We start from the raw sequence: 27,947 nt of genomic DNA, 5'->3' as shown, positions 1-27,947 counted from the left end.
CTCTGATTTTGCGGTCAGTACGAGGCGATCCACTTTTAAGGGCAAGTTTTGGTCGATTTTTTTCTTAATCCTGTTAACCACAGACTTCGAATCGAAATGACTGCAATAGCTGCTATTTACCTTTGTAAATGTTTAGTGTTCAATAATAATATCTTCATTTTTTCACATTTCCTTGGGGACGTGTTTGAAGACCTAGCCATACTTAAAATCCCAATTTTGGTGTTAAAATGGCAAAACTATTAATTAAAGTTAGATATGATCAATAAACTTAACTAAATTGATAGCTAATTAAATATTATTTACGTTTCGGTATAACTAAGCTGTTAAATATTGTTAAAATAATTATTATACGTTTATTTATGAGACTTGTGTAAATAATCTTTAAATTTTTAACAGATGTAACATTTCTTAAAAGTGTCAGTAGTGATATTAGCTGCAAAAATAACAAAGAAATAACCATAAAAACCAAATTATTTAAAATAAACATGAAAACCACAAAATATTGGTACTGTACCTATTAATTTGGTAGCTCACTGTAGTTGAAGTTACATGTTAGAATATTAAAATAAGTGGACAGTGCGCGAGGTCGCACTCGCCGTGTGAGCCCGCCAAAGTCGCCAAAATAATTTGCCACAATGAAACCTAAACATATATAAATAAACAAAACATATTTTTCGTTAAAATAAAATTTGGCGACGGGAAGTGACGGGTAGCAATTAGACACAGATTGAGAAAAATTAAGTTTTCATGGTGTTTACAAGTGATAATGCCGGCAATTTTTGGCCATAATAAACCTAAATAAATATAAATGTATATAAATAGGTCCCTTACAAATATAAATATTATGAATTGATGTAGGTATTAATAATATTTTTTATTGATTTAATTTATATGAAAAAACTTTTCAAATAAATAAAATATATCAATGGCTGATATATTTTATGTATTTGATAGAAAATTATAATTAAGGGGAATTAATAACGTAGCTCGATGTAACGAGCAAGTATGCGAGTGGCAACATTTTCATCCGTTACGCTCGCTACAGTTGATTCTAAGCGAATGGCGGCCCGTCCGCCGCTTATTCCTATGTAAGTACACTGGTAATTGTTTTCGTGTTACTGTTTTCACGTCTTCACAGAGATGATGGCTTAATGAGGCTGGTTTTGAGCGATCGCTATATTGATACTTACTTGAAATTTGATATTATTCTTATTGACGTTTGTAAGCTAAACTAGGGTTTCACACATTGTTCTCGATTCGATCGGGTATATCCCGGCGGAAAGCAAACCCGTATCTCTGATATAGAAGCTTTAGAGAAATCGAGAATACTTGACTACCTAATTATCATCCAATCCAATATGGCGACTGTTGTTACATTTGTATATTCCGACGACTGGTTAATTATTTTACTACTCGATCCAAAATACCTACAAATAAAATAACAACACAATATTTAGGCTAAGTAGTCTCCAAGATCTGCAGTTCTTCGATATATTCGATTACTTTTTAATCGCTTAATTGATAGATTTACCGATGAAGATATAAAAACTGCAAATTTTTCAATATAGAGCATGGAAAAGATTCAATCTGCAATAAAAATTGCCGATGAAAATTGAAAGAATAAACTGATTTTAAGGTTTTAGTTAATGAAAAATACAAACATACAATGATTTAATAATATATGCTCTGAAATACGGAGAATTTAAGGAAATTTTGTTTCTGTACGACATTTGTGGAACATTTAAAGCGTCAAGCGCTGACTGTGAATGTGGATTTAGCTTAATGAACACAATCAAATCTAAAACACGCAATCAACTAAACATTGAACATTTAGACAATTTAATAAGATATCTTATATATTGCAAGAAAAAAGATTGACGTATTTGAAGTGTATTAGGTTTGGATTGATTTGGTTATAAAAATTGTAGCATAATAAGCTTTAAATTTTATGGCTAAAACTACCTTATCTGATGTTTACCATCAGACATCGAAAACAGTATCTTAAGTGTCAATTAAGTTTATTTTTATGTTTGATACAGGTTCATCAATAGGAACAAGTCAAAAACGACAATGCATAATTCTTCGCAAGTTACCTGCTGCTGCTGCACATACAAATTCCAAATCAACGGTTGGTTTTATCAACTACATAAAAATATATGATTTATTTCAACTTTTTAAATATTTCAGCGGCCCCCAAGCTGTTTCAGAGTTCAGATTGTCGCATACCCTGCATACTGCCATGTGAACATTCAGCTTGCGACAGGTGTATATTTAACAAGGGAATCAGAATGGACTCGACTCTGGAATGCAACATTTGCAAAGAGAAATGTTTGCTCACCGCAGACCAAAAGTCCAACATTAGAAATCAGTCAGACGTCAAAAACGTTCTCCTAGTCAACTATTGCCTTTTAGGTCTAATGTACTTCAACTCAATGAATAATCATGAGGTTTGTTTAAATCATTATACAATATTAAGGTGTGGCAACTTAATTCTTATCAAGCATATGCCCAAAGAAGTTTTTTTTCAAAGAAAACTTTGAGAGTGTAAATATGTGAATTAAATCAACACACCCTATACTACTTATATTTATATTAAAAAAATACTTTTCAGTCGTCAAGTTCGCATTCCTTGGAATTAACGAAGACGTTTACTAAATATGAACACAAACATATATCCAAATCTGGTATTCTATGATTATGATTACTTTTATGATAACAATTCAACTTGTCTTAATAATAATTTTTTTTTTAGTTTCGTGTGGACATTGCAAAATGATAGCTAGTTGCGCTTGTCGGGAATGCTGTGTTTCAATGTGCGATTCTTGTTTTACAAATGTCCATGCGTTTGAATTCTTCAAACATCATTCCAAGCTGTCGTTAAGTAAGTCGACGGTCGGTTATTAAACATGATAAATACGATAAAGTGTACTGATATTTCAGCTCAAGCCAAATTTTTAATTTTAAAATGCTCAAAGCACAAAGAAAAGGCGTTGAATTTACACTGCAACGAGTGTTCAAAGTATGTGTGTGGCGAATGTGTAGCTCAGACAGCGTGTAAGGAACACACTCTTACACCAGCGCAAGATGATGTTAGTGCATACCATACGTTGTATTAAATTATAACAATAAAAAATAAACCCATTTTTTTTTCAGTGTGATATTCCATCTTTGATGGAGAAACTCAAAATATTTCTTAGAAATATAAGGTTGGCGAAAACGGTTAGTATGATTTTAATACGTTTATAATGAAATTCATATTGACATACAGGCGGCCCTCGACTTTTGCACATAATTGGTTCCTGAAAATGTGCGCGAATGTTGAATGTACGAAAGTCGAGGGAAGTAAAAAAAATTGAAATTGTATGTATTTTAAATTATTTATTTATCAAGTAAATATAAGATGTTTAAGAGGCGTTGAAGTGGGGTTTGCGGCTGTTTCCTTTGAAAAATTATCAAGAGTTAACTGTTCCACTATTCTTTTTCTTTTCTTCATATAGTATTTTATAACATGCTATGTTTTTATTTGATATGCGCACTTGAGTTATGCGTTCTCCATTGGGATCACAATCTTCCATAATATTTAAAAAATTGTCAAGGTGCGTGAAGGCTTCATTCATATTTTTCATTGTTAATGAGTTTTCCAAGATAAACCTGTCTCATCTACATTAAATATTTGGCTAGAGGAATATTCTACATCTTCAATAATTTTGATAATTAGGAAATAAATTCTTTTGCAGCATCATTATCCGCATCAGCCGATTCTCCAGTAAATTTAATATTATGAAAAGAATACCTTATTTTAAAATTGTTAAACCAACCGTTACTTGCTTGAAAAACTGTGTTAAAATATTATTTTAATCTATCCTTCCAATCTTTGTGCAAACTAAGAACTTTTGCTTGAATAATTGAAATACTCAGAGAGACATCTTTTTGATGTTGGTCATCGATCTACGATGACAAAGATTTTCCATTTCATTCATGTTTTTTTTTTTTGAAACATATTAAAGATTGTGGAAATATATATTTATTTTCCACAATTTGGAACGTATTCCTTAATTATATTTTTGTTTTGCAAAATTGAACATATCTTAGACCTGTTTGTATCATACGAACGTCTGATTGAAGCATAAGATTCACCGCTATCAGAACGTTTTTAAAAAAAAATCAATTTAAAAAAATTGTTTTTTTTTTTAAATGTGCGAAAGTCGAGGGCCGCCTGTATTATAAAATGATTCAAAATCTTAAAATCAATACTTAAATATTCAATTAATGTTTTATGTTCTCTAAGAACGAATTATGAATCAACTGACTTGTATTAAGAATTTTCGCTAGTGACCTCTGACTACTTTGTTTCACCACAACTTTACATCCTTGCTCAACATTTATGAAAACCCTATACAAAATTTGATTTGTGCTCTATATTAAAATTATGAATTTTTACAATATAAATGCTTTTTTTTTTATTGTTGTGGTGTATTGAGTCCGCTCCTGTAATTGGTTTATTATGAGCATTGTGGTGGTTTCAAAACTGGCATTTAAAAATCATCGAAACAACACCCAGGGTTGCACAATAGCCACACAAACTTTCAAAAGCTGTCAATTACGACAAAAACTTATAGTATCCTATTAAATAAACAATATTGTAATTATTCTTTGTAATTATCGGACGGTGGAAATTAATTTTCACAAGCAAAAGTTTTTAATAACGATTGACGATATCTTATAAACACATGATTTTCGTGATATATTACATATAAATATAATTTATCTTTGTGGCAATAATCTTATTTGTTATTAACAGACCGCCAAGGATGAGTTATCGTTGCTAGAGTTCGGCACTTGTGATGCTCAATTTGTAAATATGAAAAATGTAATAAATCAATACTTCATGAAGGAACACAGTACCTTACTAAGGGTTGAAACCGAATTGATGACCCAACTTGATGATTTTAATTATAAGAATAAAATAGATTTGAATAATATAATTGAAGACATCGACGATAAAATCAGGAGTACGACTGAGATTCTTCAAATGCTTAGTAGCTACTCGGCGAACGTAGAGGTTAGATGATATTTCTATTTCAATAGAAATGCTAATATTTTTTTTAATTAATCATATTTACGTTTCAGCTGAATATGGACATGTTAATTTTATACACTGACACGGCAATAAACAGCCCTTGCCATCTTATGAAAGAAACAAAAAGCTTATGGAATCCAGAGTATGTATAATTTTTCAACAGTAAATAAATGAGTCTTTTTCAGCTACAGGAATTATTAAAATGAAACTGTACTTATGTCAAGTTTAAAACATGTTATGCTCTATTATTTTTTAAATTAAAATAAATTACAGCTATGGCTAATTGAAAGTTGACGTGGCGGTTCTTATACATATTTTGGTTATTTTATCAACTGATGCATTTTTTACACGTTTTTGAATTTATAATTGTTAACTTTCGCTTTCCGTTAATACTGTTAAAAAATACGGGTATTGTAAAATTAGGAATGTATAAATGCATCATTTCTTAGAAAAGGGTATTTTTTTCGTCATCCCAGCAAGTACATAATGGCGAGCCTCCAACTCAACACGTGCGCGTAATTTTTTTTGTTCTATTCATAGAAAGCAATATCGAAGACATTTAAAAATTAAAAGTTTTAGTGAGACAAACAGAATTACAGTATAGATAATATTTTATCTGTTCTAATAATTCATTTAAACTATCTTTATCTACTCTTGCTTTGATTTTTAACAAGCATTATTCTAATAAAATTCCATTTTTAAATATAAACCAAGATATTTGTGTTGATTTTTATTTTAGAATTAATGACAATTTCTGCATGAAAGATAAATTAAGAGAAAAATGTAACATGCAAGAATGCATCACTCACAGCTTCAAACTGGTGCCTTCTTCCGAATTGCCACAAGATATGGACATGGCGCAAATTAAAACCGAACTTGATGCCGTGTCGAGTAGAAATAGCTCTGCAACTGACCTACTTGAAGTTGATAATGTAGAACATGAGAGAAATTCTGACGCTAGTGAGAAAATGTTGATAAAAAACTGTTTACATAAATCAACATTAAGATTAAATGGAACTGTTCATAAGGTCAAAGTAACACACATTATTAATCCGTGGGACTTTTACGTGAGGCCTTGCGACAATGATCAAATTCTGAAAGATATTACGCAGTTCTTCCAGGATAACGAACCGGCAGTATGTGAGAATTGGTTTATTGTTGAAGGTAGTCATTGTTTGTATGAGCATATTTTTTATTTTAAATGATTGATATACTATTGTTGCATTTCAGGAAATGCTTACGTCACTCGAAATGAACTTGATACATGGTGTAGAGTCCTAGTTACATCGTTTGTCAACGATGATTGCAAGATTAACTACATTGATTATGGGCATGAAGATGTTGTAAAATGTAGTGAGATACATATCATGCATCCGCAGTACATGAGTGTGCCACCAATGGCTCTAAAATGCAGATTGATGGTGAGGCCAAATGGAAAGTTCACCAAAGAAGACGTAAACCTCATGAAGAATATTATCGATAGGTACAGTTCATTTGCTTATGATAAAATAACATTTTTGTTATTGCTCTGAACCCAACCTAATGATACATAGTACATATTTAATTAATTTGATACTGTTTGTTATTGTAATGATTCAGATAATCTACTGTATTTTAGTGCTTCTCACTATGCAGTCTGCCATAAAGATTTATTTTAACACTGCTAAGCTTTTTTTACTCAGTAGTGTTGTGTTAAATAAAATAAAAACTACAATGCTGATTAGTTTTAATACGTTACAGGCCACATCATTTTTAAAACTATCGTTAAGAGCCGTTGACTCACTAATGCGTCATTTGTGCGTATTTAAAAATTCATTAGTTTTTTACAATGACTATATTTTTCTCCGGTTCACTTAATTTCAGTACAAAAAATATATAAAGGCAATAAAAACACTACTGATTGTAACTGATAAAAAATAATGACTTGAGAAAAGATAACATTTTCTAATTATAAATTTATATTTGTTGACTTGTTTTGCTTATGTCACAAAAAATTATGATTTTAAAGCAATTATTTCATAAATCATAAGAATATTACGATTTTTATATTAAAAAATTGCTGCATTATTATTATAGTAGTAGTGGTTGCCTTCCGTTAAAAAAAATATGCATCATCAATGCCATTTTGTTGTATTAGATAAACTTTGGAATAAACTTTCGAATCACTATTTCACGGCACAATATAATATTATGTTAGACGTTAAGTTTCGTCTAGTTTCGTCGTAAGTCCGTCGCTTAAGCCGCAGTGCCGAAATAACGTCCGTCTTCTACGGCGAGCGCCAGTCTATTCCACCCTGCCACCCTCTGACCATGACGCTCGCCCCCTCCCTTAGCCATTCCTTTGGGTTGCGCGCGTCATACTTTTCGCCTTGCTGCTCCGTGGTGTAACAATCGGCCATCCTGAAATAATTAATGTCCACATTAATAGAATACCTAATTACTCCCACTTCTCAACCAGCACCATACACTTCTATCATCCGACTGGTCTGATGTCAGAGTTTAACTTTCCAACAGATCAATCAGATCCTGTCTCCCAGACCTATTGATCTCTGAATCAATCGAATCTCCTCCAGACGAATCTCCTGTATGGAAAGCTCCGCTCTGGTAACGTCGCAGAGCATCAACCGCCACGGTGGCTTTGAACCGTTTGTATCCTCTAACACCTTTGAGTGCAACAATTTGATACCTGTCGTTACCTAGATCCTTAAAAATTTTGTAAGGACCATCAAACTTGTTGGCCACCTTTCGATTGATACCCTTTTCCCCTAGAGCTGTAGCTGCTTGACGCCATAGAACCAGCTCTCCCGGCTTATACTTTGTTGCAGCCTTCCTTCGTTTGTCGTATCTCGCTTTCATACTAGCTGCTGTATTTCGCAGAGTTTCAGCCGCTTTCAGTCGATTCGATTGCAATCGTTCTCGTCCCGCCTCAGCAGTGGTATCTCCTGTCGATAATCCTGCTAGTCGTCCGCTCTGGTAAGAGAACATCAGATCTGCTGGCGAAAACCTAGTGCTGGAATTAATGGTGTGATTAATGCCCCACACTATCTCAGGTAATTGCTCATCCCATCTAGCTTCCGCACTTGCTGTTGCTGTAATAGCCTCGATAATGGTGCGGTTAGGTCTCTCAACCTGACCATTGGCCCTCGGAGTCGCTACAGCATTCATGACATGCTTAACCTCCTTCTCCTGCAAAAAATGAGTAAACGCTCTACTAGTAAATGCTAAGCCCTGGTCAGAAACAATACGCCGCGGATAACCAAATTCTGCAAACACCCATCGCAGATTTTCAATCACTTCAGCTGAACTCAGGGTGCGTGTGGGTTTCACAATGGTATATTTTGTGAAACCATCTATCATTAACAGATAACTATTTCGCTTCACACTTTTCACAAAGGGTCCTAAATGATCTATATGCACTGTATCGAAAGGAACTGCTTGCTTCTCATAAGGATGCAAAAATCCTTCCCTGCGCCCATAATCACCCTTAGCATATGCACAATTCATACATGCTGCTGTATATTTGCGCACAAACCTTCTCATCCTAGGAAACCAATAAGTTCTATTTATTAGTGATAAACATCTGTCAAACCCCGGGTGGCCAATCTCATCATGATGCTTACGCAAGAGATTGAACTTTGCCATTGCAGGAACATAAAGACGGTCTCCGAGAGCGGTCTTACGATATAGACGACCGTCCTTTACTATAAATTCCTTCTTAATATGCGTGTCAGCTTGTCGATGCTCTAATGCTCTGATAATTTCCTGAGCTTTTTCGTCCTGCAATTGTACTAACAAAAACCAATCTGCCTCAGTACCGTCGATCAGATTGACAGTTGTAGGGTTCCGACTCAAAGCATCCACATGTCGCATCTTCTCACCGGGACGATATTCAACCTCCATATCGTACTCTTGAATGACTAACCACCATCTAGCTATACGAGGCACTAAATCTCGTTTCAGCAAAGTAGCCCTAACTGCCGAGCAATCAGTAATCACCTTGAAATGTATACCCAACAAATACACCCTAAATCTCTTTACAGATTCTACCACAGCTAACGTCTCCAGTTCATAGCTGTGATACATGGATTCAGCTTTTGTCGTAGCTCGACTAAGTACGAAATAACCTTCAGCTCGCCCGTCTCCTGTAACTGAAGTAAAATACCACCCAGGCCCAATTTACTGGCATCGGTATGCAATTCAGTCACAGCCGTGCTGCGATACGACGCCAAAATTGGTCTGCCCACTAAGTGACGTTTCAGCTCCTCGAAGGCGTTTCGTTCCGCGTCGCTCCATGTCCATTCGACATCTTTCGCCGTGAGCTGAGTTAGGGGCCTTGCTATAATCGCAAAGTTTTTCACAAACTTACGAAAGTAACTTGCCAAGCCGATGAACTGTCTCACAGTGTGTACGTTAGTCGGTGTAGGAAAATCAGACACTGCTTTGGTTTTCCTTTCGCCAGGTCTTATTCCCTCACCGCTTATCTCGTGCCCTAGATAAGAGATAGAACCTTTCAAAAAGGAACATTTAGAAATGTTCAACTTGAAGCCAGCCCGTTCAATCAACGTCAGCACACGTTCCAACAGAGATAGTCCCTCCTCCACAGTTGCCGAAGGGATTAGAAGATCATCCATATAGGCCAGAATTTCCTCATGCTGCATTCCTCCCAGCATACTGTTTACAATTCTCTGGAACACCGCTGGCGAATTAGCCAAACCAAACGGGACGCGCAGATATTCGTATTGCCCGTCCGGCGTGATAAACGCTGTTTTATGTATTGAACCGGGATGCATTGGAACCTGATGATATCCCTGTGCCATATCTAACGTTGTGAAATAAATTTTCCCACCTAAGCGATCTAAATGGTCAGAAATCAACGGTAATGGATACCTATCCTTCACTGTGGCAGCGTTTAATGCCCTATAATCTACACACAACCTAAAACCACCGTCCTTTTTGTTAATCAACACAATAGGACTCGCATAATCTGACTGGGATTCTCTGATGACTCCGCTGTCCAACAAACCTCTAACCTTTTCCCTAACCCTTTGTCTTTCCGCATAAGACAGACGGTAAGGCCTATAGTATACCGGAGTATCGTTAGCGAGTTTGATCTCCATCTCACCCAAGTGAGTTAATCCTAAATCACCCTCGCTGGAAGAGAAACAGGACAACTTACTCTTAAGGATTTCCACCAATTTCTCCATTTCGTCATCTGCAATATCCCCCACATCAAGGTCAGAATTATGAATTGAAACAATGGTACTAACTGTTGTTGTAGTCTTAGCTGATATAGGCTCTTTGAGTTGCGCTGCTCTGCATTTCGTCGCTCTCGCCACTAGTCGTCCCGCCTTCCAATGAACCTCTTCGCTGCCCAGGTTTGTCAACTTTATTCTCACGTCTGCCGACGCTTTCAGTATACCACTGGGGATTGCAACCAAGGATCGGCCGTCCTCGAACACTTTAGCTCCCATCTCGTACTCTTCACCAGTTTGGGCTTGGTCTATAGTGACTCTTATCATCTCAGTGACTCCGGCTGGAATCGTCACATCCTCAGATAACGAGACACGGTGCCTTGTGTCTTCAGCCTCTAGAGATAGTTGCCTAAATATGTCCGCGACGTCCCCTTCCTTGATCAGGACCGCCTGGTCGCCCCTCACCACCAGTGACACTCCATCCTCCGCTAACGCCGGCTGACCTAGAATCATATCCGTATTTGAGATATCACAATGAGTAACCAACGCCTTCATATTTATGTTGACACCATCAATAGTCAGCGTAAATTTGGCTAGCCCATCTGCTCTCCCAAATCCGCCTCCAAAACCTCGGAGAATAGTTATCTGCGGCTCTACCTCTAGCTCCAACCGAGTCGCACAATTTGCTGCCAACAAATTATGCTGACATCCTGTGTCTATATATACATTTACATCACGACCGTTCACCTGGCCTTTTCTCCTGTAAATGAGATCTAAGTCTGTACTCACCAGCCTGACGTTCACAGCCTTGCTCACCTTTGAGAGCTGCTGAGTTGGAGGTTTATTTTGAGGACAAACCGATGCATTGTGTCCTCTCTCTCCGCAAGTCCAACACCTAGTCCTCTTTGGCTGGGGACAGTCCTTGCTCAGATGGTTGCCAAAGGTCTGGCAATTGTGACATCGGACTCCCCTTTTTAGACGTTCCTGCTCCTCAGCTTCCTCGCTGGGGCTCTTCCTCCTCGGCTTCCAGCTGGTGGGCCTAGTCTTATACCGCTTTTCCCTGGAAGGTCCTGCTCTGGATGACTCTACTCTGGAAGTCTCTGCCTCTCGAAAGCTCCTGATCTTGGGCGACTTATAAAAGTCCAGTCCGATCAAAAACTTAATATACAAAGAGTCCGGAGTCGAACAACGACATGCCAATGCGTTCGCTTTAAGTTCGTCCGGAATCCCATCTATGATGCAGGACACCGCCCAACGTCCCGATAAATGGCACTGGTCACACAATGCCAATTTATCGTCGTAGTATTCGGTCATCGTCTCTGTGGAGCTCTTAGTCCGGGCCATTAGCTTCTTGAGCAACGCCACTGGCTCTTCTCGTAGTTCGAAAGCCCTTTGAAGTCGAACTTTCCACTCCTCCCAGGTCAAGTCGTAGCATTGTAGGCGATTGTACCATCGCTGAGCCGAGCCCCGCATCTTATCCTGCAAAATACACGTTTTGTTATAATCAGTCCAGCCATGAATCTGCCCCATTCGGTCCACAGTGGTCAGCCAGTGATCTACTCGAAATGTAGGGCACTGTGGATCGAATGGTTCGAGGATTCCGCTCGTCTCCGACGCTTTATAACTACAATGCCCTGCACTTGACGCGTGAGACACCTGCTCGGTCTCCTGACGTCTACGTTTAGCTGACTCCGGCCTTACCACCCTCTTGGGGCTCCGGTGTCGGCTAGTCCGCCGGCTAAACCACGACTCAACCTGCTTCATGAGTCGGGTTTTCAGCGCTTTGGCGTCGTCACGGTCACTCGCAGCATAGCTCGAGTCGCTCTCTCCGTGACTCTCCTCCTCGACGTCCATCTCCAAGATATCGTCTGACTCCTCCCCATATATGCAGCTCGAGTTGCTGCTGCCTCTCCTCTTGGCTCCAGCGTTTTTGCTCCGGCTGCCTCCAGCGCTCCCGCTCCGGATGGTTACAGCGCTAACTTTAGCACTCGCACTCCGGGCTGCCTCAGCGCTCCCACCCCGGATGGTTCCAGCACTAGCTCCAGCGCTCGCACTCCGGGTGGCCACAGCGCTCCCACCCCGGATGGTTTCAGCACTAAATTTAGCGCTCGCACTCCGGGTGGCCCCAGCGCTCCCACTCCGGATGGTTCCAGCACTAGCTCTAGCGCTCGCACTCCGGGTGGCCCCAGCGCTAACTCCGACGCGTTCAGGCCGGATGCCTCGCGCCCCTCCGACGCATTCAGGCCGGATGCCTCGCGCCCCTCCGACGCGTTCAGGCCGGATGCCTCGCGCCCCTCCGACGCGTTCAGGCCGGATGCCTCGCGCCCCTCCGACGCGTTCAGGCCGGATGCCTCGCGCCCCTCCGACGCGTTCAGGCCGGATGCCTCGCGCCCCTCCTGCACTGTCGACGCTGCCCGCGCTGTCACTGTATGCACCGCCGACACTCCCGCTACCGCTTTCGTTGTTAGCCGCCATCTTGTTTATTTACGCGTCCCTAGTAACAAAGGAAATATTAAATCAACGTTTACGTAAATACTTCCTCGACAGTCCTGAACGACGCGCAAGTCGCCTGATCCCACTTCTGATTTGTTAGACGTTAAGTTTCGTCTAGTTTCGTCGTAAGTCCGTCGCTTAAGCCGCAGTGCCGAAATAACGTCCGTCTTCTACGGCGAGCGCCAGTCTATTCCACCCTGCCACCCTCTGACCATGACGCTCGCCCCCTCCCTTAGCCATTCCTTTGGGTTGCGCGCGTCATACTTTTCGCCTTGCTGCTCCGTGGTGTAACAATTATCTTTTATTGTAAACTTTCAGCACTAAGGATACATATGTATACATTTTAAACAAGTTATACTCAAATTACGAAGTCGACTTATATACGTATCCAGAGTCCCACTATGAGAATCCCGTGTCTGTCACTCAAGCATTGATGTTTCATAGCAAAATGACATGCGTCGCAAAAATGGTAAATACAGCGTATTTGAAATTTCTTTTAAAAATTACAATTTTTCAGTCTTATGTATGAACTTTCAGACGAATCCTAACATAATAAAACTGCTCGGTTTGAAGGATAGGAAGTATTCACAATATGAAAGTGTTGAGATAAATAAGCCTGTTAAAATCTGCCATGTTTTAAGTGGACAATACTTTTACATAAGGAAGGCAGACCCTGACTCGTATGAAATTTTATCGAAAGAATTAAATGATTTCTACAATAATACCGCTAATCGTCAAACAGTTTTCTTATTCCCAAACGGTAAGTTTTTTATTAAAAATAATATGTGTATGAGCGATTTTTAGATTTTTTTTTTTTTATCATCTGCTGGATAAACAAAATAACCTTTCTCAAAGAAATTATTCACTCTACTCCCATTTTCCACCTCAAGTATAAAGTAGCCCGCTTCTTGACTCCTTTTGAATTCAAAGATGTTTTGATATACAGATGATGCTTGAAGTCCAAATACACTGAATTTTTATATTATTGATGCTAGCAGCTTTGAATAATTGTCAACGAGTTGTTTACGTTTTTGAAAGTATGGCGATTTCTAATTCTGGGTAGTCTCATAAGCTAAATACGATTTACAATCCATTACAGAACCTTTTCTCCTACTCGCTCAAAACTATAGGTTTGAACAATTCTTGTTTCTTATACTTTTAACATTTTTCACATTGTCCATTCATATATCTATGATTTTTCATTTAATTTGTTTCCTTACTGTAAAGTATGCCAGTTAGTTATTGTATATATATGCACCAGTGCCGGTCGGTGAAATAATTTCGCTCTCGATCGCTTGCGTGTTAAGTAACTAGAGTGAATGAGAGATAAAGGCATGCAGTGCATGCCTCTACATTTCTCACTCTAGTTACTAACACGCGAGCGCTCGAGAGGAAAAGTATTTCACCAACCGGCACTATGTATAACTGACAATAATAATAAATTTAGACCTGAAACTAATTTTGTTAGAATTTCATATATTTTTTATTATTTAACCCTTCAGGCTCGTATGCCTAAAACAGATTTTCAGTCCCAGGGACGTCATGTTTTTTAATGGAGATAAAGATAAAATTCATATTAATATTTGAGGTTTTTCAAAAAATTGTCTACTTCATGGCGCTCTTGTTCTTTAACATCAGTTTCACTCGATGTACAATATCTGAATCTGAATCGCGATCTTTTGATGATTCTAATAGTGGTATTTTCGAATAAGATGCCATACATATGTATAAAAATCCGAAAAAAAAGAATACCCTAATAAACATCATTCTTTATGGGACTTGAATGTGTCAAAAACTGAAATCCTTTGTGTATGCTGACAAATTGGGGTCATAGTTTTGAAAAAAAACGATAAATTGAACATTTTTTCGAATAAAATTTTTTCTTACATCTAAAAATTGAATACATTTTTTATAGTCTTCAAGTTATATGAACGAAACTATTGTTCTTATAAGTAGATGATAAAACAGGACACTATTTTCTTCTGTCCATATGTGTGGGATTTTTGATGGGCGTGCAGTGCATGTTATTACGTGCTTGACGGATTTTTTATGCGCGTGCGGTGCACGTCATACATCCCTGTAGGTGGTTTTGATCCACGTGCGGTGCACGTCATACGTGCCTGAAGAGTTAATTAAATAACAAATTTATTATGGGGAAAAGTGCACATTGTAATCCTAAAAAACAAGAACTAATAGTGGATTTAAAAAATGTCAAAGGTTGGTCAGTGCAAATAATATCAGAATATCTAAAAAAATCAAGATGTCAAATATATAATGCGTTAAAACATTTTAAAACACATAAAACCTGTGAAAACCTTAAACGTAAACAATGTCCAAAAGAAACTTTGACACGTGTGGATCGAAAAATAATCAGAATTTCCAATGAACATTCATTAAAAACTGCTGTAGACATTAGAAAAGAAGTAAATCAATTAAATGAAAGTGACATGTGAAAGTGTTAGAATAGTGCGTAGAAGGCTGTATGAAGCAGAATTATACGGCACCATTGCTCGACGTAAACCATTAGTGAAAATAAACAATTGCATATTACGCGTTAATTCTGCTAAAAATTATTTAAAGTATATTTTAATATTATGGAACTCGTAATGTTACCTTATGCTGAAGATTTCGGGTCATTGTCCTGTTTATCAACAGGACAATAACCCGAAACATATTTCACGTAGGGCAAAAAAGTCGTTTACAGATAATTTTATGAATGTTTTGGAATGGCAATCATGCAGCCCTGATCTAAACCCACCCTATTAAACACTTATGGAGACATTTAAAACACAAAATTAAAAAATAATTTGTCACAAATTTAAAAGAAATAAATTAAATTGTAAAATACGAGTGGGAACTGATTCCTGCCGCCAATACCAACAATTAATTGAGTCAATGCCTAACCGTTGTAGGACTATTATAAGGGCAAAAAGTCACACTACAAAATATTAATGGTATTTTGTTTTATTTTTTTTTTTAATTTGTAGAATATACTCATATGTATTTCGCATATAGGTGAAATTGACTCAATTTTATAAATTTAATTTTAAATTGAAAATAAATATTTTAAATATTTGTTACAACATAGTAAAAATTTGAAAAGTTTTAACAATTTTATGTAAAATTTACACATCGCATTTTTGCAAAACTTCAAAAGTGTCTTATTTAGGTGGCCGTCAATGTACATATATACAATGTAAAATAATTTACAAAAAAAACTTCAACTCACTCCCATATACTTACAAATTAATTTGTTACTGAAAGGGTTAACATAATTACAAATGACGCATAAGTGAGTCAGCGGCTCTTAACGTTAGCTTAGAAAATGATGCGTTGGTGCATTTGCGTTGTGTTATGTATTAGCATGCTCTTGCTATAAATGTGTTTAACACTAGATTTACGGGTATAAACCCGTCAATTTGACGAATGTCATTAAAAATAGGTATATATATTAGTAACCAGATTTTCAAAAATAAGTTTCCGAATATAAAAATAGGCCCCCCCTATAGCGTAAAGATTGAAACTTCATTTTATGAATACTACGTTATAGGGGACCAGGCATCCATGCAAAATTTGATTAGGTTCTTTCTACGCGAAATCAGCAAATCAAACTTGTTTTTCATTTTTATGTATTAAATGACCTTGTATTTTGTTTGTAAACAAAAGCACGTGCCCTATGTTCTGATTGCGACACGCGTGCTAAAAATGTCCTTGATTTTGCGAATGCCAGGGGAGGTCAAACGCAACAGTTTCTTGAGTTATTTTTTTTAAATGCGTTAGTCTACAATGAATAAATAATTAAAATTTAATATAAATTATCAAACTTTTTCTGTAGTATGTGTTATTTTAGAATATCAATAAAAACCTATTAATTATATTAAAAACCAACTAATGGTAAAAATGAAATAAATCGTGTAATTATGCATTTAATTACTGTCAGGGTCATCGAGACCTTTTTAATACATCAATTTCATCATCACTTTCATTAATAACAGGATAATTTTTTTTATTGTCTTCTGTCTGCATTTCTTCTCGAATTTTATAATATGGTGCTTGACATTTTTCTAATTGTTTCTTTAATTCAGCAGATCGCTCTGTGGAACAATCAAATTTTGAAATAAAAAATTAGCTAAGTTCAGAAAGATTACGTATTATTTTAAATACACTAAAATTTGAATGTTAGATATAAAGTGTCTTTTATCGTCTAAATATATTTTATGATTCATTAATACTTTTTTAGATTTGTAATAGATATGTACTACATCAGGGGTGAGCAACCTTTTTAATCAACGGGCCAATTTAAATTTAAAAATTTTTTGGCGGGCCGCACATAAAGTAACATTTATTAATAATTTACAAAACTTTATTTATAAAAAAATATAAAATTTAAAAAAAAGTTAAGATTTCATATACAAATTTCAATGCAAAATAAAAACAAACAAGAAAAGAACAATAAAACAAATTTATTTGAAATTTTTATTGAGAAATTTGGCACTGTTTTTTTGATACAAGCTGATTTGATGAGGTAGCTATACGTACCCGTCACAAAAAATTGTTTCGGTTTAGTATGTACTACCATTTTATTATAATTAATTTTATAACAATATATTGATGGGAGAAAGTCGATAAAATAAATTCAATTTTAGAAATGCTTGGCGGGCCGAATAAACATGTTTAACGGGCCGCGTGTTGCTCATCCCTGTACTACATAATTAAATAGTTTTATTATAAAAAATAAAATGGTTGAAACTCCCTGAAAAGTGTATAAAACGTGTACATTGATATGCTTGATCATAATTTTTTCCATAGCCATACAAAAAGAAATATTTTCTTACTGTATTGTGATGAATATCCCTGGAATGTTATAGCGCGGCGGCGTTTCGCCTGATACAATCCATCGAGCGAAGTCAAAGGACAAACAGTAACAAAAACTACACTATATGAGGGACTGCCTTGTACGCTATAGCGGGGTTTATTTTTCAAATATAAAAAGTCGTAAAAAAACCGAGAAAAAGTACCGTCTGATACAAATCAGAAACCTAGTGTTAATTTGGCTGAAAAGACTCGAGAGCTGGAAAAAATGCGAATTTTTGCTTATAGATCTAAAATATTTTGACACTGACATACTTATGTCTTTTTTTATTCAACATATTTTTTGGACAAATCCATTATCTAAAAACTAAAACTCACTGATACACATTTTGCTTATCAAATATATTTTTTTTTTATTATTATTAACCTGTTTTAGGTCTACGAGTGGCGTGCTATTTCAAAGAGCTGAAATGGTGTCGTTGTATCATATTAGATGCTAAAAATAGCGAAAATATTTTAGTCTTCCTGTTTGATATCGGTATTAAGCGGTATGTAGAAATGAAGAACATCAGTAAGCTTCATGAAAAGTTTTACAAGCCAGGAAACATGGTAAGTGGGTCGTAATTTAGTGATTTTGAGCATTCATTGAGTAATAATAATGTTTATAGGCTTGGAGATGCAGTTTGACCAATGAAGATAATATATTTAGCAAAGACGCCTACAAATTGCTGGTTCAATGTTCAACGTCGACTGCTCCTATTATACTCACCAAATTAAGAAAAACTAATAGGAATTATTATATGGTAGATTTGACTTGCACTTTGGACGATGAGCAAGTTTCCCTGCATCAATTATTTATTGACAGAGAATATATAATGTAAGTATTTTCGTATAAATCATACGACAAATTAAGACATAATAGCTAATTGATATGAAATATATTTCCTCAATTTTATTTTTACATATTGTTTGGTTGATACTTTGCTAAAAAATTAAAATTAAAGTTTACTCTATCAATTAATCTGTTCTGAAAAAATTGTATTTATATTTATCAACCCTTAGGTTGCTGAAATCCTATATATATATATATATAATCAGCTTTTGATACTTTTGTGAGAATTGTCGGATTCGACGACATCATTGAAGAAAGAATCAAATACATTTTTAATCATTGGTTATTTGCTTTAGGGAGTACATATATCGGTATTTAGAGAGTAATTCCAAAAAGTTTGACAACAAAGTTAAAATACTGCCTTGTGAATCTCTTCATTAATTGTTATTATTATTTTAGATTACTTGGAACAAGTCTGAACAAGCCGACGGTAACTAACCCAAGAATTGTTCATCCAAAGAAAGTAAATTCAAAGATAACTGATCCTAAGATAGATGTCTCCACAAGACCTAAAACAACAGTTAAACTGGCAACATTACCGCTGAATCGGGAGGACGTTAAAATTGTTGCTTTTAATAATCCTTCAAACGTATACATCAGATTGTTAAAAGACAAAGGCGAGCATAGGCCGATCATTAATACTATAAATAATATTTTAAAAAGTTCGATACCAGAAGTCAGCGAAGAGTGGAAAGTCTCGGATCAATGTGTTCTTAAATATTCCGATAACTGGTGCCGTGCTAAAATTACTGAAATAAATCACGAATCGGGTGACGTTGAAGTGTTTTTAAGCGACTTTTTAAAAGTAGTTACAGTGAAAGTTGAAGCATTGCATAAAGTGACAAGCGATATATCGAAACTAAGACCAACAGCGATTAAGTGTCATCTATCAGGAATAGTGCCAGCGCTGGGATCGACATGGCCGAACATAACTTGTGAATTTTTTCAAGATTTGATCAAGAGAAATGAGAAGTTTTATATAACCGTTGATAAGCCTGCTGAATACGGTGTTGAAGAAAGCTTACCGATTAAGCTTTGGACGGAGATAGTTGTACTCGGAGGTGCATTAGAACCAACGGTGCGAGAGTGGAAGATGATCAACAATATGATCGTCGAGCAAGGACTCGCTATTCGCGATCATGCGACTGTCACAGAAAACACAAATATTATACAATATATTAAGGAAGAATCTCACGCTTGTGCTGCTTCCGTAGTCGAAGAACGACCGTTAATCACACAATGGCTTCCAGCTCTGAAGCCGCAAAAGAAAGAGTTTGTTGCTATAATAACGCACATAGATGACGATTTAAACGTATATGTCATGATTCCGGATATGAATATGGAAGCGCTTAAATATATCAATACGACAGTCCAGAAAACTTTCAGTAAGTCTTCGTCTAGCTCCGAAGACAAGTTTTGGTATTTAGGACAGCCGTGTATTGCTCAGTGGAATCTTAATAATGAATATTATCGAGGCATTGTTGAGGAGTTGTCGCCCGATTCTACTAAAATTAAGGTGAAGTTCGTCGATTACGGAAATGTCCAAGAATGTGATATTTCACAGTTGCGCAAAAATGTCATCAATCAAAATATACCGATCCAGGTGACAATGGTCAAACTGATCGGTGTTAAACCAAAGAATAATGAAAAAACGTGGGATACTTCAATCGTCGATACGATGCATAAATACGCAGTAGAAAATGAAAGCCTCGTAACTGTGAAAGGCGTCGGAGACGATGGCTCGATTTGGGCAAGAATTGTAGTGAACGGTCACGATATGGCGAAATACATGATTTCGTTGGATTTCGCAGAAGCTGATCAAATTCCAAAATTGAGACCTTATATAATTGTAGAGCAACAATACGATGCCGATCCTGATATCATTGTTGATTCTGTGCAAGACGTTGACACTAGTAACATTGACTAAAGTAACATTGTCTATTCCGATTCTGAAAGCAGCGATTTTAAAAAATATGAAGTAAATATTTTTGATGTCAAATTATACAAACAGGTGTGTTCAACATGACCATTCTGCGCATTTACCCAACAAGTTTAAACGTATCTTCACAGCAAGAAGGCCACTGCGGAATGAGATTCAAGAGGTCTGAAAGTGTTAAAGTGACGGACGTGGGGCAGTGGCTTAGAGCTGAAATCAATATTATAAATGAGTTGCAGCTGGTGGACGTATACGAAGTAAAGTTCAAGTCAAAAACGTGAAGATCGACAACAAACCTCAAAACGTGTGTCACTTCCTGGGGGCCCTTTTAGTTTTTTTATTTTTATATTGATATAAAAGTTTTTTTATATAAGTTGCATAAATAAAACGTTTCTTTTTATATTTTTAAATTGTTTTAATTTATTGGAATATTATATATATAATACATGTATTCAGTTAATTATCGCTGGGTGCTCTTTGCAATCTGCTCTTTGAGAACCAGGATACTGGTTCTTTGCTCCGGAGGCAGCATTGCGATTTGCTCGTCAGATAACTGCAAAACTTGCATGATCAAGGCGGCCTGTAATAAGATAATATTTTAATGTAATATCATACACTCAACTTCTATCCGCAATAATATTAAATACAATTTTCGATTAAAAATATTAAATAAAAAACCTTTTCTTGATCGGAAGCTCCTGTTGGAATGCCAGTTATTGGTGGACGATGCTGAGCCGGCTGACTTGGAGGCTGCGCAGGAGCTATTAAAAAAATATTAATATTTAAAACACAACTGTTACAACAAATAAATTATGCTTGCAATGTCTTCGAGCCTTCAACACTTTTAAACAACACAAATGTTATGGTTACTAGGTCATTAAAATGTTAGGTTGAATAATTTGTATTGACATAATTTAATGATAAGTTTGTAATCCTTTAACATTTGATCTATCGACTGATTACCGACTTTGTGTATCGAGATCTGCTGCAAAAATCTCAATATGAGCAAAAAGGTCAGTGCTATCTACATTGATTTTGAAAAGGCTTTTGATACAGTTCGACATGCCTTAACCCTTTGAGGCACACGAACAGATGCAGCTAGAATTTTTGGGTTTTTTTAGCAGAATATATTTAAAAAATTGCCTTAGATATGTTTAAATTAAATAAAAAAAATATTTGAAAAAAAAAATTAGGTTAACATTAGAGTAAATAAATGTATGAAATATACAAAAATCTATTCAAATTATTATATATTTCATATAATGTATATTTAAAAACTAACTTACCCATGTTGATATGGTAAAAAGATATAAACGAAAAAAAATAACTCGAAATATGCACTTTAGAAATGTCACAGCAAAAAAGTCAAAATAAGAAATGATGTGTCACACCCGAGCGAGAATGACCATCGACGATGTCGCTCTAAAATTTGGTTAGAGGAGGTAATAGTCCACATTCACACAAGTCCACATTGGTGGTTTCATCCGTAGATATGAATGCAAGTCGCAGAAAAAAATCCCAAAGAGGTGGTCTCACCATGCAACCACTATGCCGGAAAGGGTTAACCCTTTGCACTCTTAAACGTATTCATACTAGGTATGTCGCCAGCTCGGGAAAAATGTTAAATTCTTTTTAAAAATTATATATGTAGAGCATAAATATGAATAAACTAATACCAAAAACGAAGAAAACAGAACAAATACATTTCTCTAAATTACATTTTAATTTTTTTTGGTTCTGTCAAGTACTATTGGTTGACAATCCATAGCAATAAATTAACACAATAGGGCGACCACCCATTTTAAAATATTTATGGGACCAAAAAATGTTTTAACCATAAATAAATAAATATACACAAATAACAAAGACATGCTACTCAGTTTTAGATATACGTATCTACCTGCGAACGAAGAAAGCTTACATCGCTTGCAGAAATACAAAATTGTACCGTTTTACAACAATTAAAATATCCACAAGGTATATCTATGTTTATATAAACTGATGTTAGGTATATTTTTAATAACTAAAATACGTCCCATCGAAGGTCAAATGAAACGTTGCAGTTAATGTCATATTATTTTATATATTTCTTAATTAAAAATAGACAAAACTTTTAATGAGTAGCTTTATGGTACATATTTGTTTGTGGTTTTATATATTCGAGCTAATAATGCTTAAATAGCATATTTTTATATAAAAATAAACAAAGTGATGCACGAAAAAGGGCACTACGTTTAATAATATGTGGGATGTTGATTTATTATAAATTATAGAAACAAATATGGAAAAATATTATTTTTTCTTAAATCCCCAAGTTCTATTAGTATACCAACTCATCAGTGTAAAACAATTAAAAATAATCAAAGGTTGTATACAGTTTGCGGGAACTTGGGGCCCAGGATATTTGTCATTTGGTGGAAATATTGCTATTTATAAGGTACATTGTCATTACTAGTTATTATTCTCCAATTTTCTGATGTGGTGCGATTTGTTTGAGGTATCGTTTTTTCCTCGCTATTATTTTAATTACCTGTATTCCATCTTCGAATCAAGGCAACAGGCCTAATTTCGACGTTACTTTCTTTACTATCATCATTGGAAGATGAAAATATCAAACATAAAATCCTCCCCATCACTATCATTACAAAACATATTATCATCACAATCACTATATTCAGTGATAGCACTGTTTTTTTTACAATAAAATTTAAAAAAAAATAAGTAATTAAAACAAAATTATTAATCACTATAGTCTTACTTAGACACAAATTGTGGACACCCGAGACACTGTCGAAAACCCAATAGGCAATAAAAACGTCACTGATGCGTGTCTACGGTAGGACAATCGCCAACCATTGCCTTCGGGAGAAATCTACAGCACATCTGCATTTAAATTAACCCCGACTTATCGCGATAAATAAGCTCTCCCCGGCTTGATTCAAGTAAAAATGGTATTTTTTTGATAAGATATGCTTCTTGAAACTCTTGTCTACAACAGTGCATAAACGCCATTCAAAATATGCACAGGAAATACCCAAAAATCGACGTTATATTTCATTAATTGAAATGGTGCGCCTGACGCACCCTACGAATAATATAGAGCCAAGCACTGGTGCGTCTTACGCACCCTACGAGCAGAAAGTGTTAACCTTTTGAGTAGTATCGCCGTACATGTACGGTGGTCGATCTTTTACTGTTTTGAAGTACCTTAGATAGTTATATATTTACATATATAACTGAAGAAAAACTAAATAAAAAACATTACATTTATATGATGCTTTTTTAAGTTTGATTTAATGTAAATGATTTTTATAGAAAATAATACCAATAAATCAAAGAGTACGAAATAAACAAACATAACAAAAAATGTTAAGAGCCTCTGAATTTGATATAAAAAGCCAAATAATATTAAAATAAATTAAAGCATAAATGAATAAATAACAACAGAAATAATTATATAAAAATACTTTAAATTAATTTACTACTCAAAACGTATGATCTATCGGCTGATTACCGGCTTAGTGTATCGAGATCAATAGGAGTGAATCTACGTTTATTCAATTCTGTGACAAAAAATCTTGATATAGGAAAACAGGTAGATGTCTCATTCATTATGGAAGTGGGCTTGCTATAACCAATTGCCTTTCAGTGTAAATAAATGTCACACAATTTCGTTTTCAAGGTCGTCAATGCTGGCGGAATATTCCTACCATCTCGGATATATTCTAGACAGGTCTTCCTTTACTAAGGATTTAGGTGTGACTTTCGAAGAACGTTGGAAATTTAACCCAGCAGATCATTAAAAAAGTTTGATTTTATTTTAAAAAATGTGCGCTACTTCAGAAATACTTTACTCTTTATGATGCTCTAGTCCGCAGCATACTAGAAACTAGCTCTATTATTTGGATTCCCGGCGTAATGAGTCACTAATGAATTAAAGCTGTAAAAAGTACAGCGTAAATTCCTTCGATATTTATACTTGAAGGATTATGGTTATTATCCGTTCTTGTTTTAAACAGAACTGTTAGCAGAACTGATTTTTTCCTTCTACTGCGAGCACTACACTCCAGGATGATCAAATTCGGGTTTCCTATGTTGGTGGCACTAAATCAGACAGACGTCAATAATCAGGCGTGTTTCAGATATTAGTTTGCAACAACAAATTTAAGAAATGGATCGTTTAACTACTGCTCAACGCGTTAACATTTTTCTATAGAAATAACAATTATGTCATCGTCCTACTGAAAAAATAATTCGCAATGTAGTGAAAAAATTTGAAGAGACTTAAAGCGTGTGCATCATCGTGGCGCCCAAGAATATCCCTGCTGTAAGTAAAAGCGTGGCCGAAGACCCGGAATTGTCGATTCGTTAGTGTTCGCAATTTTTGGGCTTTATGGCGTAAATCCTTTGGCGTATTTTACATCTGGACTTGCACTTACATCTGTATAAAATTCAGATAACACAAGAACTGAAGGCTGCAGATTCGGTGTTTGAACAGTAGGAAGTTGATTCAATCGTAAAAGATATGCTAAATTTCTCACAGGAAAGCAGAATCGTAGGAATGTGAAATTACTCCACTAGGATGTACCAAAACATGGGTTTAGTAGATAAATCGGATATGATACGCTTCATGGATTGCTTAAGAAAATCCATGAAATAGTACAAAAAATATTTTTCCGACTCTAAATGCGTATAATCTATTGAGTGAGGGCAGGGGAAAGTATAAATATTCCATGATTTTAGATCAAAAATAATACCACAAATTGTAGAAGAGTACCACAAGCCAAGACCGTAGCTTTCATGAGATGGAAAGTCTCACCAAAAACTTTCAGTGAGACATTTCCTTCATCCAGTATTGGAGACGATAGCTCAAGGTTCAAATACACAGAAAATGTTTCATATGTAGTCATTCCTAAATTCGGCTACAACATATTAGTCATACCTGGTGATGCTTTTGTCTGCCTCGGATCCATCGGTCTCTGCCGAGGGTCGTTCTGGAACGGCATAGGCGTAGATCTAGGATCCCTGTTGAAGCTCGGACTACACAAAGATAAAAGCAAATTAAAAATTTGTATAACTTTAGTCTAAAACATCTCAAACAGCTACCTTTCAACGGTATCCATGTTCAACGGAATGCTTGTAAATAGATTAAGATAGGATCTAAACAACACATTGATTGTGAAGACAAAAGTAATGTGTATACATACGCCTCGACGGGTTGCGGTATCGGCGGAGGCAGGCTACGCATGTCTTGGTCCAACATGGGTATGTTCCTTTGCGACATGAGACGAGGGTCGGACGCGGTTGCTCTGACTGGATCCAATGATCTCAAATCGATGTCTTGCACGCCAGAAACTAAAAGATCAATCAATACAATGCAACTGTCCAATATTTGTCATTATTGAAACTGGAAGAAAATATACCGGGGAATTGTTGTGGCATAGGTTGAGACGGCATTTGAGGAACTTGCTGAATCGGCGGCATCGTGCTTGTCATCGATACATTGTTGCTTGGCATAGCGTTCATGTTCATATTGTTCATTGTTTGAGGTTGAGTTGTCGGTTTATCCATTTGTAGTATTGGAGGCACCGAATTCACAGGGTGAAGCATAGTCTTAAAAAAAATTGAATTTTTAATGCAGTTGAATGAACGAGGGCTGCTTGAATTTTTTTATTTAAATAATATAATAAACAACCAATTGGAATAGTTTTTGCAATTATTTTAATTATTAAACCCATTAGATTAATGGATATGTGAGAAAAATCTGAGATTTAATCAATGGCATACCTTTTTCCAGTTTGTATGAATTAATCACTAGTCTATGACTCAATTAAGCACTTGTCAAGAACAAGCCTTATTAATAATAAGATACATACCACTGCCGTTGCAGGGTCGATGATTCTCATGACTACTTGAGCTTGGAGCAGAGCGTAGGCTAATTGAGGATTTTGAAGCAACATGTTCCTTGCTTCACTAGGATTGTTCTGTAATAAAAAATAATGCAATATATTATTTATATACCTAATATAAATTATAATAAATATGATAATACAAAAAATAAGCAAAAGGTGTTAGTAATTATGATTGTGTTTAAATGTGGACATTTCGCAATATTTTTTTTCTGCTATTGTGGGTGGGGGGGGGGGGGGTAGTATATTCTAAAACAATATTTATTCATTAGTTTATACATTTTATTTATTTATATACAATTATAAGACATTTTTGAGTAGATTCGCTGTAGAGTTATTCATGGGGTGTTCACTTTTCTGGCAAAATATAATTGTATATAAATAAATGAAGAAATACTTTTTTTAGAATAAAATTGAACCTCAATAACAGGAATGTACCAAAAAAATAACTTTGTTTTAGTGTAAATTTATTTATATATATTAAATTTAAGCACATTTTTTTTCATCAGAGCTCACAGCGCAACGCATCATTTTTTTAGAAACAAAATCATCAACTAATCATCAAAACCAGAATTTTTTCTTTAACACTAGAATTACGGCACCCGTCAAATCGACGGGTTTCTGATTTGATTTACAGTATTTTTACAACGTTTTATATAGCTAATAATCATACCTTGCGGATTAAAAAAAATAGACTTAATAAAAATTGGATTTACCTTAAAATTTTGCGATGGGGAGACATAAAATCAATCAAGACCCAGAATTATTGAGTGCAACTAGTGATACATTCTTAGAATAATCAGATTATTATAAATACCTGAATGCAAACTTTCATCTGTTTCATCAGTTCGAACATTTGCTCTGGTGGTAGTGAAGCGACGACTTTACTAATGACTTGCGGTGCTTTCTCAGGCGCCACTGCCTCTCCATAAGGATTCTCAATCTGTATTGAATAAATTTTTATCAGATTGAAGTAAATATGTTCCAAGTATCTAGTACAATTTTATACCAAAGGTCCTTGCATCAGCGCTTGCATTTCCATCCTAGATTTTTCAGTACAAGCATTGTCTACCCTCAGAGAGCGACCGCCTATTTCAAAGCCATTCAAGTTCCTCATTGCGCTGAGCGCAGTCTCTTGATCTTTGTATTCGCAAAAGCCGTACCCTTTCGGCTTGCCAGATTCGCGGTCGAACACTAGTTTGAAAGACAAAACAGGACCGACTTCGCTGAATATGTCCTTAAGTTTTTCCTCAGTGGCCTCGTAAGGTATGTTACCGACTGAAATTTTGAGATACATGTAATAAAATGTACAGCTATGTAAAACTGATATAATTTTACCGAAAACTGAGCGCATGGATTTGTCCATGATGCTCTGCTCTTCTTTTTCTTTATTTTTATCCATTTTGATGCTTTTACTTCGAACTTTTGGTGAAAATGTGATGCTACCGCACAAGACGCCGGCCGACAGAAATAATGTTGCCAGTAAAAAAAACTTAATATAAATATTTAGCAAATTTAAATATGAATAAACTAACAATCAAATAATATTAAAAATAATACCTAATTTAACTTTCAAAAACTTAAAAAATATATAGGTGGGGTATTATTGAACACTTTAGTACACTTAAGGCGG

The 27,947-nt window shown here is 35.6% G+C and overlaps 2 protein-coding genes across 3 annotated transcripts; one reads left to right on the top strand and one right to left on the bottom strand.

Moving 5' to 3' along the window:
- The first annotated feature begins 998 nt into the window (after positions 1-998).
- On the top strand, positions 999-20,815 carry qin (tudor domain-containing protein qin). Its single transcript, XM_088185323.1, has 16 exons — positions 999-1,088; positions 2,040-2,128; positions 2,188-2,447; positions 2,612-2,684; positions 2,753-2,881; positions 2,941-3,089; positions 3,154-3,219; positions 4,802-5,062; positions 5,131-5,222; positions 5,820-6,244; positions 6,311-6,563; positions 13,084-13,234; positions 13,303-13,525; positions 18,014-18,186; positions 18,246-18,454; positions 18,869-20,815. The coding sequence occupies exons 1-16, from the start codon at positions 1,006-1,008 to the stop codon at positions 20,394-20,396; spliced, it is 4,164 nt and encodes a 1,387-aa protein (XP_088041449.1). The 5' UTR covers positions 999-1,005; the 3' UTR covers positions 20,397-20,815.
- CstF64 (cleavage stimulation factor subunit 2 CstF64) lies at positions 20,796-27,809 on the bottom strand. Of its 2 annotated transcripts, XM_088185327.1 has the most exons (10): positions 27,653-27,809; positions 27,324-27,592; positions 27,132-27,257; positions 26,282-26,389; positions 25,829-26,018; positions 25,613-25,760; positions 25,512-25,541; positions 25,348-25,445; positions 21,084-21,166; positions 20,796-20,985 (listed from the first exon to the last, which is right to left on the bottom strand). In XM_088185327.1, the coding sequence occupies exons 1-10, from the start codon at positions 27,714-27,716 to the stop codon at positions 20,866-20,868; spliced, it is 1,236 nt and encodes a 411-aa protein (XP_088041453.1). In that variant the 5' UTR covers positions 27,717-27,809; the 3' UTR covers positions 20,796-20,865. The 2 variants fall into 2 exon arrangements, with proteins under 2 accessions (XP_088041453.1, XP_088041454.1); XM_088185328.1 differs by lacking the exon at positions 25,512-25,541.
- Between the last annotated feature and the right edge of the window lie 138 nt (positions 27,810-27,947).

The sequence above is a fragment of the Plectrocnemia conspersa genome, unplaced genomic scaffold, assembly GCF_051122295.1.
Source record: "Plectrocnemia conspersa isolate PC_06_02 unplaced genomic scaffold, ASM5112229v1 ptg000005l, whole genome shotgun sequence".
Classification (NCBI taxonomy): Eukaryota; Metazoa; Arthropoda; class Insecta; order Trichoptera; family Polycentropodidae; genus Plectrocnemia; species Plectrocnemia conspersa.
This window is presented reverse-complemented; position numbering and strand designations above follow the sequence as displayed.

Bases quoted from the DNA above. Each gene is read 5' to 3' on its own strand.
- qin (XM_088185323.1), top strand. From the start codon at position 1,006: ATGCGAGTGGCAACATTTTCATCCGTTACGCTCGCTACAGTTGATTCT. The intron at 2,129-2,187 runs GTTGGTTTTATC...TAAATATTTCAG, and splicing joins ATACAAATTCCAAATCAACG to CGGCCCCCAAGCTGTTTCAG. The intron at 13,235-13,302 runs GTAAATACAGCG...ATGAACTTTCAG, and splicing joins TGACATGCGTCGCAAAAATG to ACGAATCCTAACATAATAAA.
- CstF64 (XM_088185327.1), bottom strand. From the start codon at position 27,716: ATGGATAAAAATAAAGAAAAAGAAGAGCAGAGCATCATGGACAAATCC. The intron at 25,542-25,612 runs GTATGTATACAC...TCTATTTACAAG, and splicing joins ATACCGCAACCCGTCGAGGC to CATTCCGTTGAACATGGATA. The intron at 25,446-25,511 runs GTAGCTGTTTGA...ATCTTTGTGTAG, and splicing joins AACATGGATACCGTTGAAAG to TCCGAGCTTCAACAGGGATC.